The following is a 16,380-nucleotide window of genomic DNA, read 5'->3' as shown; positions in this document are numbered from 1 at the left end:
AAATAGTAGAAAAAACAGGAGACTAGTAGTGGTCTGAACTGAGCAATAAAGACTGAGAGGCTATGTGTGGGAGTAGCTATATGTGTGAAACGTAGGAAATGAATCCCATCAGCCCACCCAAATGGCGGAGCTTCATCATCTGGGATTATAGCAGGTCAAGGTCTGGGTAAGGAGACACACCCGATGTGTGTTTCTCCACTTCCACAAGACCTCCAGCGATGGATCCGACCCAGAATGTAATGTGTGGGTGAAATGGTGTGGAGGAAAAAAGGAATAATTGCAGTGAAGATAAATTGTGAACAAAAATCAAAACAGTGCTATTTTAAGATTGGCTACCATGATATCAAGGGAAACTTTTATTGGGGATGAATCATGGTGTCAAGATTAAAAGGAGAAAGTGTAAGACAGTCTGAAATAATGACTGTCCAAACTAGATGTTTGTAGTGGTCAACATGTTTCTGCCATGCAGGGGCATCTCCATTACCAGGCTTTCATCAGGACCTAGAATTTACACTACTGCAATGACGTACAACAATCAAAATTAAATTGCATTAAGTTACCACAAATTGCTGGATACTGTACCGTCAGCGAGCTACCTTCTGCGTCGGTATTTTCAAACTTTCTAATGGATTCTTTCCTGAAAAAATTCCAAAACACACATATATCTACCACATATACCTCGTGCCACCTGTCAAACATTTATTTGGAAAGTTTAGCAATTGGTTTCAAAGTCAACCTTCACAGAGAGTGCTCGAAATTTTTTTTTTATAGATTGTTCTACTCACCCAAATATTCTTGGGAGTAAACCTCACCTCTCCTGGCCACTGCTCAGAAAAAGAGGCCCCGCTCTGTAGTAATAGAGAATAATCATTCACATATATGTGGGTTTTCCAGACTAGGTAAAACCCAACATGAAAATATCTATTACATGTGCTCTCCTCAAGGAGGCATTCAGAAAAACTTGTTTTTAAGACACTTTAAAATAGAGACGGCTCAAAATATCACGGGTTATCACAACGACGTAGAACTGAATGTTGTTAAGAAAGCACACAGAATTATGGTGTGCCCAGTATCGTTATTGTAAGTATTGGGTGAATTGGACCCGTACAACCATTTGTATTTGAACAGATCGAAAGTTGCAAAAATTGCTTGGGAAAGTCTCAGCCATCCCAAATAGTCAATTTAGAATTTTGCAACTTGTTCTCAAGATACAAAAATACGAGTGTTGTCAAAAGGTCCTAACTAATTTGAGCAGAATCCGTCACAAAGATATGTTGAAGAGAGGAGCGGCGAAAAAAGACCTCCTACACCTCACCTGTCTGTCGGTACCTCTGGCTTCGTCCTAAGCCAAGGGGGAGGTACCGACGTGACATTGCTCTGCTAGTGATATGGCGATTCATAACCAATGGTGGAGGCGCTGTGGGTCACACGGCCCGCGGACCTCGTTGGAAGCCATGTCTACGCTCACCTTTTCATAAAGGGCATGGGGATTGGTTAAGCTCAGGAGCAGGAGCCACTGATTGGTTATCTCACAGCCAATAGTAATCCCAGACTTTAAAAGAGTTGAGAAAAGCTACGTGTAATCCGGTCAATGGGTAGCTTCAAAATGCACTCCATCGATATGATCATTATTATACTGAAACTACTTTTATGTTATTATGCCGTAATGTTAGGAAGAACGAAAGTTACTCCTCAGAGATCGGTCGCTTATCAAAGACCGATCAAGTCGCTAAATAGGGTCAACGGTAAACCAAGGTCACGTGGTGGTTCCCCGCGTGTGATTAGAGCACCGTATATCGTACGGCCTGCGGACCTGATTGAAAGCAATAACTACCTTTGCCGTTTTCGTTAGGAGCATCACTACGGAAGCTGCTGATTCGCACTCCCTCAGCCAATAGAAATCCTGAACATGAGAAAGGGAAGAAAGAACGTCTTTCTGATATCAGAACTACGGTGTGTAACTCTAAAACCCCCGGGCATGGGTATCATTATATTACAAGAAACCACAAAGTTCTGATACCGCAATCTTCAAAAAGAAAAGAAATCAAAAGGTGGAGTGCCTCCATATTTAAATAATAAATGGAAATGTTCCATATATTTGAATATACGGAGATGTTATATGCGACCAAGTTTGTAAGTATCTGGTTATTTAATATAAAGACCTCTTCTCTTCGTTCCATGCAAAATATTACTGGCATATAATGAATAGTATCCTTATAGAGGCATAAGAATCATATCCATATTTAGTAATAGCCCATGCAGTCCAAATACAGCAAGGCTACTCCCCTAGACTCCTAGAAAGTACAACGCGTTCTTTAAACAAACCAAGCCTCCAGCAGCCCGGGAAATCTCCCTGCTCTTGTTTTGATTTGCACAAGAACTTCTAGAGTCGGAAAGAACGGTTAGTTCTTGGTGACATCTTATGTCCAACCTTACGTCAAACCCGGCACCTTTCAGGTATAAATATACCAACGTTGCCTTAAGCAAAGACACTGTGGTTTGGAGCAGAGCGGCTATCTACTTGCCCGGAAGCCCAGCTGATGCGAGGAGCCAAAGGAAGCCGCCCCTCCCGTTTTGACGCACTGAGGAAGACACTGTCTTTTTCTCCAGCTGAGAAAATCCAGCTCCGGTGTTTCCAGCCACGCTTGCGGGTTGCTGGGATATAGAGTCCTGAGAGAGAGATACAAGACCTCCTACATTCTATTACCAAGGTACGGAGCTGACTAAACCCTTAAGAGAATTCTTAATTCAGATCCTTGGCAAAACCCAACTTAACTTAAACTGCTACTTACTCCTTCCCACGTATTAGGCTTAGGTTAGGTACACCGGGGTAGGTGTAGATTAGAAGCACCAGTTGAGTATGTTAGTCAATGTATTTATGTATGTATATATTTTATCCATTTTAAAGTATCATATGGCTAAGAAACCATATCAATGCTTTTACAGTATTATTTCATAATTCTCCTTTTACTGTACGCACTTAACTTCATGATAAGTATTGCAATTGTGGCAATTCATTTCTCTTGCATGAGAAAGAAGACTGCTCAATAACACCTTTTATTGAAAACGCCCGTCTCTATTTCTCTGCACTCTGGTGAAACTAAGTATGCACGATTGACTGAGTGAAATAATTGTCTATTGTTTTCACACTACTCTAGAGACACTCTTTATTCTGAGGGAGCAAAGTTGTCATGTTATATGGTTGTCAGAAGCTAATCTCTTGTCTATCCAGGGAAGTTAAAACTCCTTGTTTACTCGAGAGTTTCTAGTGACCTCTGAGCTAGCTGGCAAAACTAATTAAGTCTAATATAGTCAGTAGAGACCTAGTCGACCTCAGTCCTACGTCTACACTGCTGTTTATATTATTCCAATGCGCAGAGCCTATTGGGAATATAGGAACTACACTACAAGCCAATAAAAAGGAACAGTAGTATTCCTGCATTGCATCAGGATCTCGAAGGGATAAATTTGATTCCGCAAGGTATGAAGTAGCTTAGGAAGGTTTGCAGTTTTAATTCAAATTTGATATCTTTAATCTCTCAAATTTTGATTAGTAAAATGAATGAAGTCAAGCCCTAATTCACTGTGGTAAGCTTCTGCAGTTTATACTGTCTAACTACAAGCAATCTGTTTTTCAGAACCTCCCCCCTTCGGTTGTGGCTAATGTTGGTGGAAAGATTTTTACATTCGGTTCCTACAGGCTTGGAGTACACACACGAGGTATTTATGCTACTCTATAGTTAATAAGAAGCTCATTTATTTGTTTTCATTCGGTTTTGGGTCGGTAGTTGAATAACAGTTGGACAGTGTGACCAACATTACATGTTCACCTGCTTTCTGAATATAAAATGATTACATTGAAGCCGAAAAATATGCATCTTCCCTGTTTTTCTTATCGACCAACCGCTGCTACTTCGATGTATTTTCAATTGCCAGTTTTTCATTGTACAAATTAGTCACTTCTGTTATTTGCAGGTAGTGTTCTGCACTAGCCATAAGTGTATGTAGCAGCTGACTTTGTGGTAGACCATGCTGGCTGACTAGTCGATTCTTTCTTCCTTGCCAGTTTTTCAAGCTCTTCGATGCACTCCAATGGTCAAGTGCTATATGCCTTATCTTGCTGCAGCACAAGTCCCTTTCCTCCTGACTTCTTTTCTTAGCCAGAAAGGAAACTATCACACTGGCAAACGTGGATAGTGGGGAATTCGAAAACCTAGGCAAACAGCAGTTGGGTAATTTTACTGTGCCACATATGTCAATTGAACATCCCTCCCACCACCCCACCCCTATCTAATTTGCACGTTAAAAGAAGAAACGTGGAAACGCTACAAACCAATAAACGGGGGCATGGTATGAACGCTTTGTTCTCGGCCTACATACCAATATAAAGTGATCTGAAATTACAATCCGTTGACTAAGTCCGTGAGGGTGTCTCATCAGACCATTCTCAATATGCAAACGTCCATTTACATGAACGCAGTATATATTCTGATCTCATGTATGTACAGATGCAATTACAAAATGTTTTCATGTGGCCTCCCAGTTGAACATTTACTTGCGTTCTCCTAAAGCTACACACGGGATAAGGGATTGTTATTGCTCCATAATACTCATCTGCCACAGGTATAAACAAGAGTGTTTACCCAGATTCGGTGGCAAGCCCCATATAGCCTTCATTATCCTGAAACTATGTTACATCGTACATATTTGTCACACTTTTGTGTTGGTTGCATAAATTCAGGAACTTTATGTAGCCAAGCTGAGTTAACCCAGGAGATTAACGTGAGAAGGCAACCTATAATAATAAAGCTTAATTTATTGTGCTGGTAGTTAAGGTGTTATCTTGAGCTGAATTTACATGATTTTCTTTTGCTGTACAATGTGTTTTCATTGGTAAATATTTGTCACCAAGTACCGACTTAAACTGATCATCTAAACATGTGGGGATCTCGTATCTATTAATGTCTGTGTTATGTACATTATAGTGCATATTTTAAGCATCCAGGGATAATTAGTCAGCGGTGCAAGAAGAATTAGCTTGCTGTTTTGTGCCATGACTTGCTTCCTTAAACTGTTTAAATGGCCTGCTTATTCATTCCCGCCTCTTTTGTAAAAGTGTACCGGTTTGTTACTTAGTTCTTGAAGCCGGCCGCAAGCTGGCAAATTTGTGTATGTATGATCGTGCGGTTTGTGGGTTTTTTTTGTGTATAGAATTCATGTACTCCCATTGCTTCCAGTATATCATCTGTAATAGTGAACTAATTATGGCCATTGCATCGGAGTTGTTTATGAAGTACACAATTCAGTCTAAAAGTTAATCTAATAGAGCTTAACTGGCTACAGTGCAGAGCCTTATCCGTATGACCTTTTTTCTTGCAGGTGCGGACATTGATGCACTCTGTGTGGCCCCTCGCTATGTGGAAAGATCAGACTTCTTTCAAAGCTTCTTTGACAAGCTGAAGCCCCTGGCTGGAGTCAAAAACCTAAGGGCAAGTGTTCAGTTTGAATGCGTTCAAATTGGTAACAGGATCGTTTGATGGGATCTCGAGGAAGTGCAAATAAGCATAAAATGCGTTCTGTACTAATGTAGTTAACAAACGGTGCACTCTTTTAATCCCACAACCACCAGATGTTGGAAATGATTGATTTATATTGATTGACACACATTTGTTTTGATTTAAATAAGCCTTCTGTTTAAGATAAATCACTGTTCTCCAACATTCGATCTTTCATTGGTATCCTGATTTCTAGTATTCCCTGTGGTCAGGGTGAGGATTTGTGGCACATTTCCACTCCACAACCACACACTCACTAAACCGTTTTGGAGGTGATCATTGAAAAGCAAGGTTGAAGAGCAAGTAACCTTATACCACACAGGACCTTATTCAAGAGGAAGCGTATTTCAATCCTTAGCCATCTACAAACTCATGGCTGCTAAGCCCGCTGCTCCCAATGATAAGCCCTTGTTTTGTGTCGTTCACTCTTAAATCTTAATTTTTTTCTTATTTCTGTTATATTTATTCCCCCCCCCCCAAATCTTGGGCATTCTAAAGGTACCCAGTGTTTGTAGAGGTCTCATTTAAGAATATATTGGGGATGTGACTTTTAAACAAATGTATATGACAAAAATGTTCTATTATCTTCATACCATATATACTTGCTAGGATTCTCTTTGCCAATCGGTTTCATACTAAAAAGACTTTGATCAAAATGCTTGTACAGACCAGCCGTTGCATTACCTTTTGCTATCTGACAAATTACTGATGTGAAACTTTCCACGTTTAAGTGTTCTGTTGTCTGTCATTATGTGTAGTGATATAGCTTTTGTGATCAGTGTTTGTTTTTACATTTGTTTGCATGCAACTGCATTTAGCAGTTTTGTACTTTAGCAATTTTAAAGAAAACTACTATCTTTTTATGTTGCATCCCTGATGTAGCTCAATTTTGGGTTTACCATGTTGGCTGCACTTTTGGTTGTGTATGAAGATGAATAAAGAACCTGTACAAAAGCAATTACTTGGAACAACTTTTTGAATTTGACTGATTGGTTTCAATACTCTGTGTGTTGCCTCTGATAGAATATGAAATGTTCTAATGTTAGGTTGTTTGGTAGCTAAATCCCCCTGAATACTGGAACTCCAGTGTAGAAATTGTCTAGATAAGTGGTGCCACTTGTTCAGTAGTGAACTTGCGATACCCCCCAGACACATTTTTCGCTGTTACCCAAATGACTCTGGACAACTAGGTGATGAAATGGTAGTTTCCTTCCGGTGTATACATAGTCTAAGTATAGCCCACAGAACTTTCACAGTTATAAATTAAGTCAAGTTTTCCTGCTATTGATAAATTGCTTAAATGGCATCTGTCCTTTTTTTAACACAAAGGACTACTCCACAGTGATGTTTCCCGGTGTATACATTTCTTTGAAACTCCTTGAGAGTGATCAGCTATTCAAAGTCAGTCCTATGCTGGATGGTCATAAACAGGGCCTGGATGTTTCCATTGAAATACAGCATGGGCTACTTAAGCAAAGAACAACCTCAACTTATAGCAGCAGAGAACAATGGTATGTACCATACTAGTTCACGAGACCCGTAGCAGGACACTATTGGCTTGTAAATAATGCTCATCAAAAGAGTAAGATTATGGGGCCAAAACATGTCTTGGTGGTGCCAACTAGTATCTGATAGACTTTTAGCTGCTGATTCATTACCATTGCATTACCCCAGGTACCAGGTGGAGAAGCGTGGCTCAGTGGTTAGAGGCGGCAGACCCGGAAGCTGAGATCAGCCGTGGACCAGGGTTCGATTCCCCGCCTTGGCGGGTCTCGGGCTCAAAATTCCACGGACTCGACAATTCTCGCTCCGGTGCCTACTCGACTCACGGGGTCACACTCTGCGACTCTGGGCAATAGCTTGCTTAATCTCCACTACGGCCCCTCGCGGCGGGATGCCTGGCTTTCACCTTGTGAATACCCTGCCGGGGTATCTCACAGGGGAATACCAGGACGGGTTCCCTAAGCAAGCGCCTTGAGACCCCTGGGTGATTTGTGCGCTATATAAATCGAAATACATTTACATTTACATCAGACTGTATCCGAAAGATTTTTTGTGAGCAGTACCGCTGTGTGCTTGTAGGTGGCATAGTTTGGCTCCCCCTGGCGTCTGGGCCTAAAGTGAAGTCTGCGTCGCCTATATAGGCGCCACTTCGGTGCACTGGTGTCTGTTCCCTTCTTTCTTTGCCAGCCAGCGATGATCCAAGAGAAGAGCTACACTTCTGTCAGCTTTTGACAGAATTTTGTTGGTGCGCCTATGGGCCCACAGGGTCGAATGGGGCACCATCTGGTTCCGCAGCGAAGGCTCCAGCTCTGATGAACCCAAGCATGGATCCGGACCGGCTGTTTGCGGCGCCAGCCCCGCTGTGGTATCCGAATCTGACAGAGCTGGAACTGTGACCGATGCAGATGCCAGTGTGGACAGGACCCCCCTCATCTTAGGACGGAGCCTGAGCCCTATTCTTAAGGGCTAGACCTCTGAGAGGAGTTTCTGGACCCTTTAGAAGACCAACGTTATGATCCTAATATGGACTGGTATGATTACCTGGGTGGTGCCACTGGACTGGATACCGGCATGGTTTCTTCCCCTACTGTGGCTACGGAGTAGGGAGATACATAATCTATGGTGGTGTGAAGGGTGGCTGGGGTCCTCTACCTTTTAGTTTCTCTCTGGCAGTCCAGACCAACATCTTGGACAGGTGCTTGCAACTAAGTCTCCTCCTCTAAATCCCTACTCCAGTTTGATGCCCTCACCGATATTCTTCTGGAGACCTGGTCCAAACCCAGCATAGAGGGTCCTGTGAATCGGACATTTGCCCACTGCCCTGCTCCAGGAGACCCAAATTACCTCAGCCAGCACCTTACCACAGACAGCTTGTTGGTCCAAGTCTCCACTTCCCATGTTGCATTCCCTGCCGCTCCCACGGACAGGGAATCCAAGAGGCTGGATAGCTTTGGAAAGAATGTTTTTTTTTTTCACCAGGCTTGCGTTGCAGTCGGTGAACACTGCATGCTCAATGGGCCGCTACTCCCACACACTGTGTGAAATGATTCAGCAAGTGCTGAGACTGGTCCCAGAGATGTCCCGAGCCATCCTCTTCCCAAGCGGTCAAATAGGAGAGATGCAGCAAAGTTAACTACATGTTGTGGACTGGACATGACCGACTCGCTGGTCAGAGCCGTTTTGTCGACAGTGGCCCTCAAATGACACTCCTGGCTGAGAATGTCTGGCTGCTCATAGGATGTCCAAGCTTCCCTCATGGACATGCCCCTTGTTGGTACCCGTCTCTTCAGGGACAAAGACTCTGCACTGGAGCACCCTAAGGACTCGCGGGCTACAGCCAAGTCCTTGAGCCTCTCTGCTGCCCTATGTCCTCCCAATCTGCCTTCCGTGGCCACAGAAGGGGCTTTTCTGTGCCAGTCCTCTCCCAGCCACCGAACCACGCAAGCTTCTCAGCCTCTGCATAGATGAGGGTGCGGTTCCTACCGGCCTCGTGCTTCAGATAGCCAGCGTTTTGGTTCATCCATTGTACCAACCCCCCCCCCCCCAACCCGGCTGCTCCAGCTTCTGAACCTTTCTAATCTTGCCCTTTTGGATCATGGGCGTCCAGTTGGTGGCAGGATCTGTCATGACATCCACTACTGGCAGTTCATAACATTGGAGAGGTGGGTTCTGCAGATCGTCCGAAGGGGCTACTTCCTCCACTTTAAGACTACCCTTCCCGCCATGCCACCGTCTTCTGACCAGCTGATGGAGAATCACTGGTCCCTGCTCCACCAGGCAGTCATGGCTCTCTTGGCCAAGGTATCCCTAGAGAGGGTTTTGGTGCCAGATGTAGACAGTGGTTGCTATTCTAGCTACATTTCGATCCCCAAAATGAGACAGGTCTTTGCCCTATTCTAGATCTCCAAACCCTCAACTCCTTCCTCAAAAACAAGTTCTGGATGCTCACATTAGCTTATGTCTTGTCTGCCTTGGACCCAGGAGACTGGATGGTAGCATTGGACTTGCAGGACATTTATTTTCGCATCCCCACTGTAACTGCCCTTTGGTGCTACTGTCAGTATACAATCTGTCAAGCATTTTCAGTTCCCCGTGCTCCCTTTTGGTCTTACCAGCGCCACTCGAGTGCATGTGTTAACCAATGGGATAGCTGTGGTCGCAGCTCAAGGGTACCATTTTTCCACTAATTTCACAACTGGCTACTGAAGTCGACCTCTCCCCAGACTGCGGTCTCCCACCTCCATACTCCAGCAAACCGTCTGCATTTATTGGGGTTCACTATCAACATGCAGAAGTCACACCGGAATGCTTCTCATATGCTCCCTTTCATCAGAGCTGTTCTGGAAACAGTGCAGTTTCATGCTTATTATTCCAAGCAGCGAGTCCAGTATGTCCAGGCTATGATGCAGATGTTTCATACTCTTTCCTGGGTTCTGATGAGACTCACACTGTGGCTGCTGGGCCTCATGGCCTCCTGCATCCTGCTGGTGACGCATGCTAGACGGCATATGCAGGCTCTGCAACGGGACCTGAAGTTCCAAAAGGCGCAGCATCAGGGCAATCTTTCCGACATGATGCAGATCTCCTGGGGAACTGCAAAGGATCTGCAGTGGTGGCTTACAAACCACTAATGGGTCAGAGGCTGACCCCATCCCTGCCCCAACAAGATATCACATTAGAGACTGATACGTCACATCTGGGATTGGGTGGCCATCTGGAAGAGGTGGAGATCAGGGGACTCTGGTCTCCAGTCAAGTCAAGTCAGAGAATTTATATAGCGCACTACATACCCAGAGGGTCTCAAGGCGCTTAGAAAGGGGAGGAGGATTACTTGTCAAATATCCACGTTTTAAGTTGCTTTCTGAATGCTAGGTGGTTCTGGGTAAGGCAGAGGTAAGCGGGGAGTGAGTTCCATGTTTTAGCAGCCAGGTATGAGAAGGATCTGCCTCCCATGGTGGTCTTGTTGATGCGAGGTACAGTGGCGAGGGCTTGGCTGGAAGAACGTAGTTGGCGGGAGGGGGTGTAGAAGGATAGTCGTGAGTTGAGGCATTCTGGTCCGATGTTATAGAGTGATTTGTGTGCGTGGGTTAGCAGTCGGAAAGAGATCCTCTTATTGACGGGTAGCCAGTGGAGGTCTTTAAGGTGACCAGAGATGTGTTCGTTGCGTGGGATGTCTAATATGATCCTGGCTGAGGCGTTTTGGATTCGTTGGAGTTTCTTCTGGAGTTTGGCGGTAGTGCCTGCGTAGAGGGTGTTTCCGTAGTCCAGACGGCTCGTGACCAGAGCATGGGTGACTGTTTTCCTTGTTTCGGTGGGGATCCAGCGAAATGTTTTTCTGAGCATGCGAAGAATGTTGAAGCAGGAAGAGGATACGGCGTTGACTTGTCTGATCATTGAGAGTGAAGAATCAAGGATGACGCCTAGGTTCCGTGCGTGGTCTGTCGGGATGGGTGCTTTTCCGAGGGCTTCCGGCCACCAGGAGTCGTCCCAAGCAGAGGGGGATGTACCTAAGATGAGGACTTCTGTTTTGTCTGAGTTCAGTTTCAGACGGCTTTGTTTCATCCATTCGGCAACTTCTTTCATTCCTTCGTGTAGGTTAGTTTTGGCGGTGCTGGGGTCATTGGTGAGGGAAAGGATTAGTTGAGTGTCATCCGCGTAAGAGATGATGTTGAGGTTGTGTTGGCGGGCGATGGCCGCGAGGGGGCTCATGTATACGTTGAAGAGGGTGGGGCTGAGTGAGGATCCTTGTGGTACGCCACAAATGACTTCAGTGGCCTCGGACTTGAATGGTGGGAGGCGGACTCTCTGGGTTCTTCCGGTGAGGAACGAAGTGATCCAATCAAGTGCTTTTCCTTGGATTCCGATGTTATTGAGGTGTTGTAAAAGGGTGCTGTGGCAGACTGTGTCGAAAGCTGCAGAGAGGTCGAGGAGGATGAGGGCGACTGTGTCTCCATTGTCCAATAGAGTTCGGATGTAGTCTGTTGCTGCGATGAGGGCGGTCTCAGTGCTGTGTTTTGCTCGGAAACCAGATTGTGAGGAATCGAGGGATTTGTTGGCTTCGAGGAAGGCGGCGAGTTGGTTGTTGACAGCTTTTTCGATGACTTTGGCCGGGAATGGAAGGAGCGAGATGGGGCGGTAATTCTTGAGTTCGGTGGGGTCCGCTGTGGGTTTTTTCAGGAGGGCGGTGAGTTCAGCGTGTTTCCAGACTTCCGGGAAGGTGGCGGTGTTGAAGGAGCAGTTGATGACGTCTCGGAGGTGCGGTGCTATGACGGAGTCTGCTTTGTTGAAGATGTGGTGAGGACATGGGTCTGTGGGGGATCCTGAGTGGATGGAATTCATCAGGCGGATTATGTCCTCAATGGAGATTGGGTTCCAGTCGTTAAGGATGTTCACGGGGGGAGAATGTTCAGCAAATGGTAGGGTGGGTTGGTTTCCGGGTTGGTTGTCGAAGCTGTTGTGGATGTCTGCAATCTTGTTGTGGAAGAATGAGGCTAGGGAGTCGCAGAGGGCTTGAGAGGGGGTGATGTCGTTGGAGTTGGCTGAGGGATTGGAAAATTCCTTGACGATGTTGAAAAGTTCCTTGCTGTTGTGGGCGTTGTTGTCAAGTCGATCCTTGAATGCTGTTTTCTTGGCCTTTCGGTTTAGTTGGTGGTGAGTGCGGGTGGCGTTTTTGAAGGCGTCCTTGGTGCTGGTGGTTGGGTCTTTTTTCCAGGCCTTTTCAAGGGAGCGGCAGAGTTTCTTGGACTTCTTAAGATCATCGTTGAACCATGAGGCCTTTTTGCTGCCGGGTTTGCATTGACGTTTCTTCAGTGGTGCTAAGGTGTCGGCGGTGTTGGATAACCATAGGGTCAGGTTGGTGGCGGCTTCGTTTACGTTAGAAGAGTGGGCTGGGGTGTTAAGAAGGAGCGATGCGGAGATCTGGTCCGTGGTGATTTTGTTCCAGTTTCTTTGCAGAGTTGGTTGGAGGTGGTTGGTGGGTTTTGGCTTGTTGTAGGTGAAGTGAACGCAGCTGTGGTCGGTCCAGAGGAGATCCGTAGTGTGGCTGAAGGAGACATGATTGCTGGAGGTGAAGATGGGGTCGAGTGTGTGACCTGCGATGTGGGTGGGGGAAGTGACCAGTTGTTTAAGTCCGAGGTTGGCGAGGTTGTCCAAGAGGGTGGTGGTGTTGCGGTCGTTGTTCTTTTCAAGGTGGAAGTTGAGGTCTCCCAGAAGGATGTAGTCTTTGGAGGGGAGCGCGTGAGGAGTGATGAAGTCCGTGATGTCTTCACTGAATTTTGCGCGGGGTCCTGGTGGTCTGTAGAGGAGGGTGCCTCTGAGTGTGGTCTTGGGGTCAATGTGGATCTGGAAGTGAAGGTGTTCGGAGTTGGCGAGGTTGGCGTCAGAGCTGGTTGAGATGCGGATTGATTTCTTATGGACAATAGCGATTCCTCCTCCTGTGTGGCTGGTACGGTCTTTGCGAGTGATCTTATAGTCTCCAGGGATGGCAATGGTGATGTCCGGTGCGGAGGAAGCATTCATCCATGTTTCCGTTAGGAAGGCGACGTCTGGAGAGATGGTGTCTAGTAGATTCCATAGGTCAATGGCGTGCCTGTGGACCGATCGGGTGTTGAGAAGGATGCACTGTAGGTGGTTGGGGTCGGGAATCTGTGTTGTGGTCGTAGCGGAGATGTTGTTGGTGCCGATGAATTTGCAGGAGTAGCAAGAGAAAGGTCCATGGGTGTGTCCAGGGGCGGCGTTGACGCAGTTGGGGGCGCGACCGGGGTTAAGGGCTAGGAGGGAGGCGGCATCGTAGGTAATGCGGGAGGGCTGGGAGGGACGGGGACCAGGGGGTCTGGCGCTGGGCGCGGTCCAGGCGCGGACGGGCGTAGACGGGCTTACCTTTGGCGCGGATTGGGCGCGGACGCTGCGCGTGAACGCTGCGCGCGGGAACTACTGTCATATGTGGAGAGTGGAGGGGGAGGGGCGAGGGCGGCTCAGCTGGGAGGCGGGGCGGGCTCCAGGGATCACAACAACAACAAAATGGAGGCGGAGGGGGGAGCACAGCGTCGCGCTAGTCAAAACGTGCACAAACAGTGAAAGCGGCACATATAATTAATTAAATTGCAAAAAGAACAACTCGGCAAGCAGGCACACAGCAGGCAAATGGAATTAGGCAGATTTCAAGGGCAAAAGCAGCACAACGATACCGAGTGTCACGAGGGGACACTGGGGAGCGACCACTCAGCCTGAGGGACAGGAGCGAGTAATCCAGCGTAATCTGGACTCAACATCAACATGCTGGAGTTCCGTGCCAACCGGTTTGCATTAAAAGCCTTTCTACCCTCATCAAAGGAATACTGGTGCAAGTGTTTACAGACTACGCCGCCATGGAGTACTGCAACAAACATGGCAGGGTTGGATCGTCTCTGCACATGGCTGGAACAGCAGGGCATATCACTGATGGTTCAACACCAGGCAGGTTCCCTGAAAGCCAGGCGGACAAACTCAGTCAAGGATGCCTAGTGGACGACGAATGGCATCACTACCCTGAAGTGGCGCATGGTCTTTCAGCAGTGGGGAGAACCTTAGTTAGATCTGTTCACCTCTGCCAAGAACGCACAGCAGTTTCCAAGGCAGCTCTTGCTCAGGTGCTCTGTTTCAAGTGGAGTCCCGGCTTGTCTGTATGCCTTTCCACCCATACCAATACTGCCCAGCGTTCTCAAGTAGATAAGGAACGAGTCGGCTGAATTCATCCTTGTGGCTCCGGCCTGGGGACAGTCTGGTATCCAGAGCGTGGCCATCAATCCTCTGCTCAGGCTGCTACTTCAAGGGGGTGAGGGGGAAGGAGATCTTCACGCACATCAGCAGGGGAGGGTCCTTCACCTGAACCTGTCAACTCTCCCCTTCTAACGTGGAGATTGAGCAGCTGCAGTTGATTGCAGACTTCGGGAGGAAGGTCGAAAGCTATGTTCTGGCTACCAGGCATCACTCCACCAAAACTGTAAACTCGATTTGTATCCTATTGTACAGAAAAGTTAATTGACCCACTTTATGCCTGCCTTTCTGATACTTTCCTTTTCATTCTTACCCTTATCCAGCATGCATTTGCTTTGGGCACTCTGAAGTTTGTCTTTCTGCTCTGTCTACCTACTAGCGGCTACCTGACAACTCTCCTTATTTAAGTCCCCTATTGTAAGTAGATTTTTGAAGGGTCATGTATATATGTTCCCTTCCTCCTTTTATTATGCCTCAGTCAAACTTCAAATGTGGTCCTCACGTTCTTGACGTGTGCTCATGTCGAGCCTCTTAAAAATTGTCCCATCTGGCTGCTAACCATCTAAACCGCCTTCCTCGTGGCAATTACATCGGTCCGGAGGGTGAGTAAGCTGCATGCTTTGTCTTCCAAACCTCCATTGTTCTGTTTATCAAAACAAACTGGTTCATCGCACTAGTGCTGCTTCCCTTTCGAAAGAGGTAATGCCATTTTATGTAGGCCAATCTGTCACCTTGCCCACTTTTTTACTCCCCTCCGCATCCCTCTAATGAAGAGGAGCAACTCCACCGTCTGGACTCAGCGTTGTCGTTCTACCTCGACCATATACAAGGGTTCTTAATGGACAACCAAATCTTCATTGGGTGTGTTGGGAAGAAAGGGCGGGTGGTGCAGAACCGGACCATCTCTTTATGGGTTATCTGCGTCAAGATCTGCTACGCACTGGCAAAGAAGCATCTTCTGCAGGCTTACGAGCTCATTCCACTAGAGGGAAGGCTGAACATTTGCCAGGCAGCAATGTGGGGTTCCCTGCACACTTTTTTACCAAGCATTACTTGCCTGGACATTTCGTTCTGCAGGGGCAGGCATTTAACCTGTTCTATCCTGCAAGACTTCTTAGTCTAATTTGTCCTCCGACTCCCCTCCAGGGATGGTATTCCTTGGGTATCTAGTCAAAAATAAGGAATCCGTGGCTAGAAGTCTATTGGATAAACAAGTTGCTTACTTTCGGTAATGCCTTATACGATAGACTATAGCTGCAGATTCTTACCGACACACCCATCCTCCCTGCTATGCAGACACATCTCTAGGGTCAAGGCTGAGCCCCTATTAGGGCCTTAGTATGGGCACCGCAGTATCCGTGCTCTTCATAAGTCTGCGCTTCTGGCGTGTAAAGTCGTGAAAAGTATCTGAGGTCAGCATCCTGAGGTGGCGCCTGTAGAGGTGGCGCCTGTAGAGGTGGCGCCTGTGGAGGTGGCGTGGATGTCCTTTCTGAACGACACACCGACCCGACAGACGCCACCTACTGGTGCACAGGGGGTTCTGCTCAGTTTTCCAGATCCAGTTTGGTGCCTGGGGAAATTCGAAGGTAAGGAATCAGCGGCTATATAGTTTACCAGATAAGGTGTTATCAAAGGTAATTAACTGGTTTGACATAGAGGTTCATTTGAACGACCCTACTACAGAGACCTCCATTTATGAGGCTATTAACCTCTTGCATGCTCATGACAAGGTGAGCTCGTCATGAGGCACACTGGAGCGGTGCTCATGACAAGGTCAACTCGTCATGTATAATGGTATTCAATAAATGTCAGCGCAGGAGGGGAAAAGCCTTAGCAGCCAAGTGGTTAAAATATTTAATTGGGGTGATATTGTCTGAGTCCACCGAAAAATCAGCAAGTGCCGTAGAAGGAGTTAGAAAAGGTTTGACTCAATTAAGAGCAACCCACACCAGCTCCTCCTCTGCCCTTGCTAAGATGTAGTTAAGCTCTAGGTACCATTACCTGTGGAGCTTCCATTTCCTGCACAACAGTCCAAGACCTTGACACTGCAGCAACAGATGTGCTCCCA

The 16,380-nt window shown here is 46.7% G+C and overlaps 1 protein-coding gene across 2 annotated transcripts in view; it reads left to right on the top strand.

Moving 5' to 3' along the window:
* The window catches only part of PAPOLG (poly(A) polymerase gamma), a 522,398-nt gene that overhangs the window by 200,037 nt on the left and 305,981 nt on the right, over nt 1–16,380 (top strand). For both annotated transcript variants that reach the window (XR_013596236.1, XM_078649302.1), the window contains exons 4-5: nt 3,639–3,720; nt 5,380–5,493. Coding sequence is in view for 1 of the 2 variants with exons in the window: in XM_078649302.1 (XP_078505428.1) it covers nt 3,639–3,720; nt 5,380–5,493 (196 nt within the window). In the remaining variant the exon portion in view is untranslated. The remainder of the gene's footprint in view (nt 1–3,638; nt 3,721–5,379; nt 5,494–16,380) is intronic.

Source organism: Lissotriton helveticus, chromosome 6 (genome assembly GCF_964261635.1).
Source record: "Lissotriton helveticus chromosome 6, aLisHel1.1, whole genome shotgun sequence".
Lineage (NCBI taxonomy): Eukaryota > Metazoa > Chordata > Amphibia > Caudata > Salamandridae > Lissotriton > Lissotriton helveticus.
This window is presented reverse-complemented; position numbering and strand designations above follow the sequence as displayed.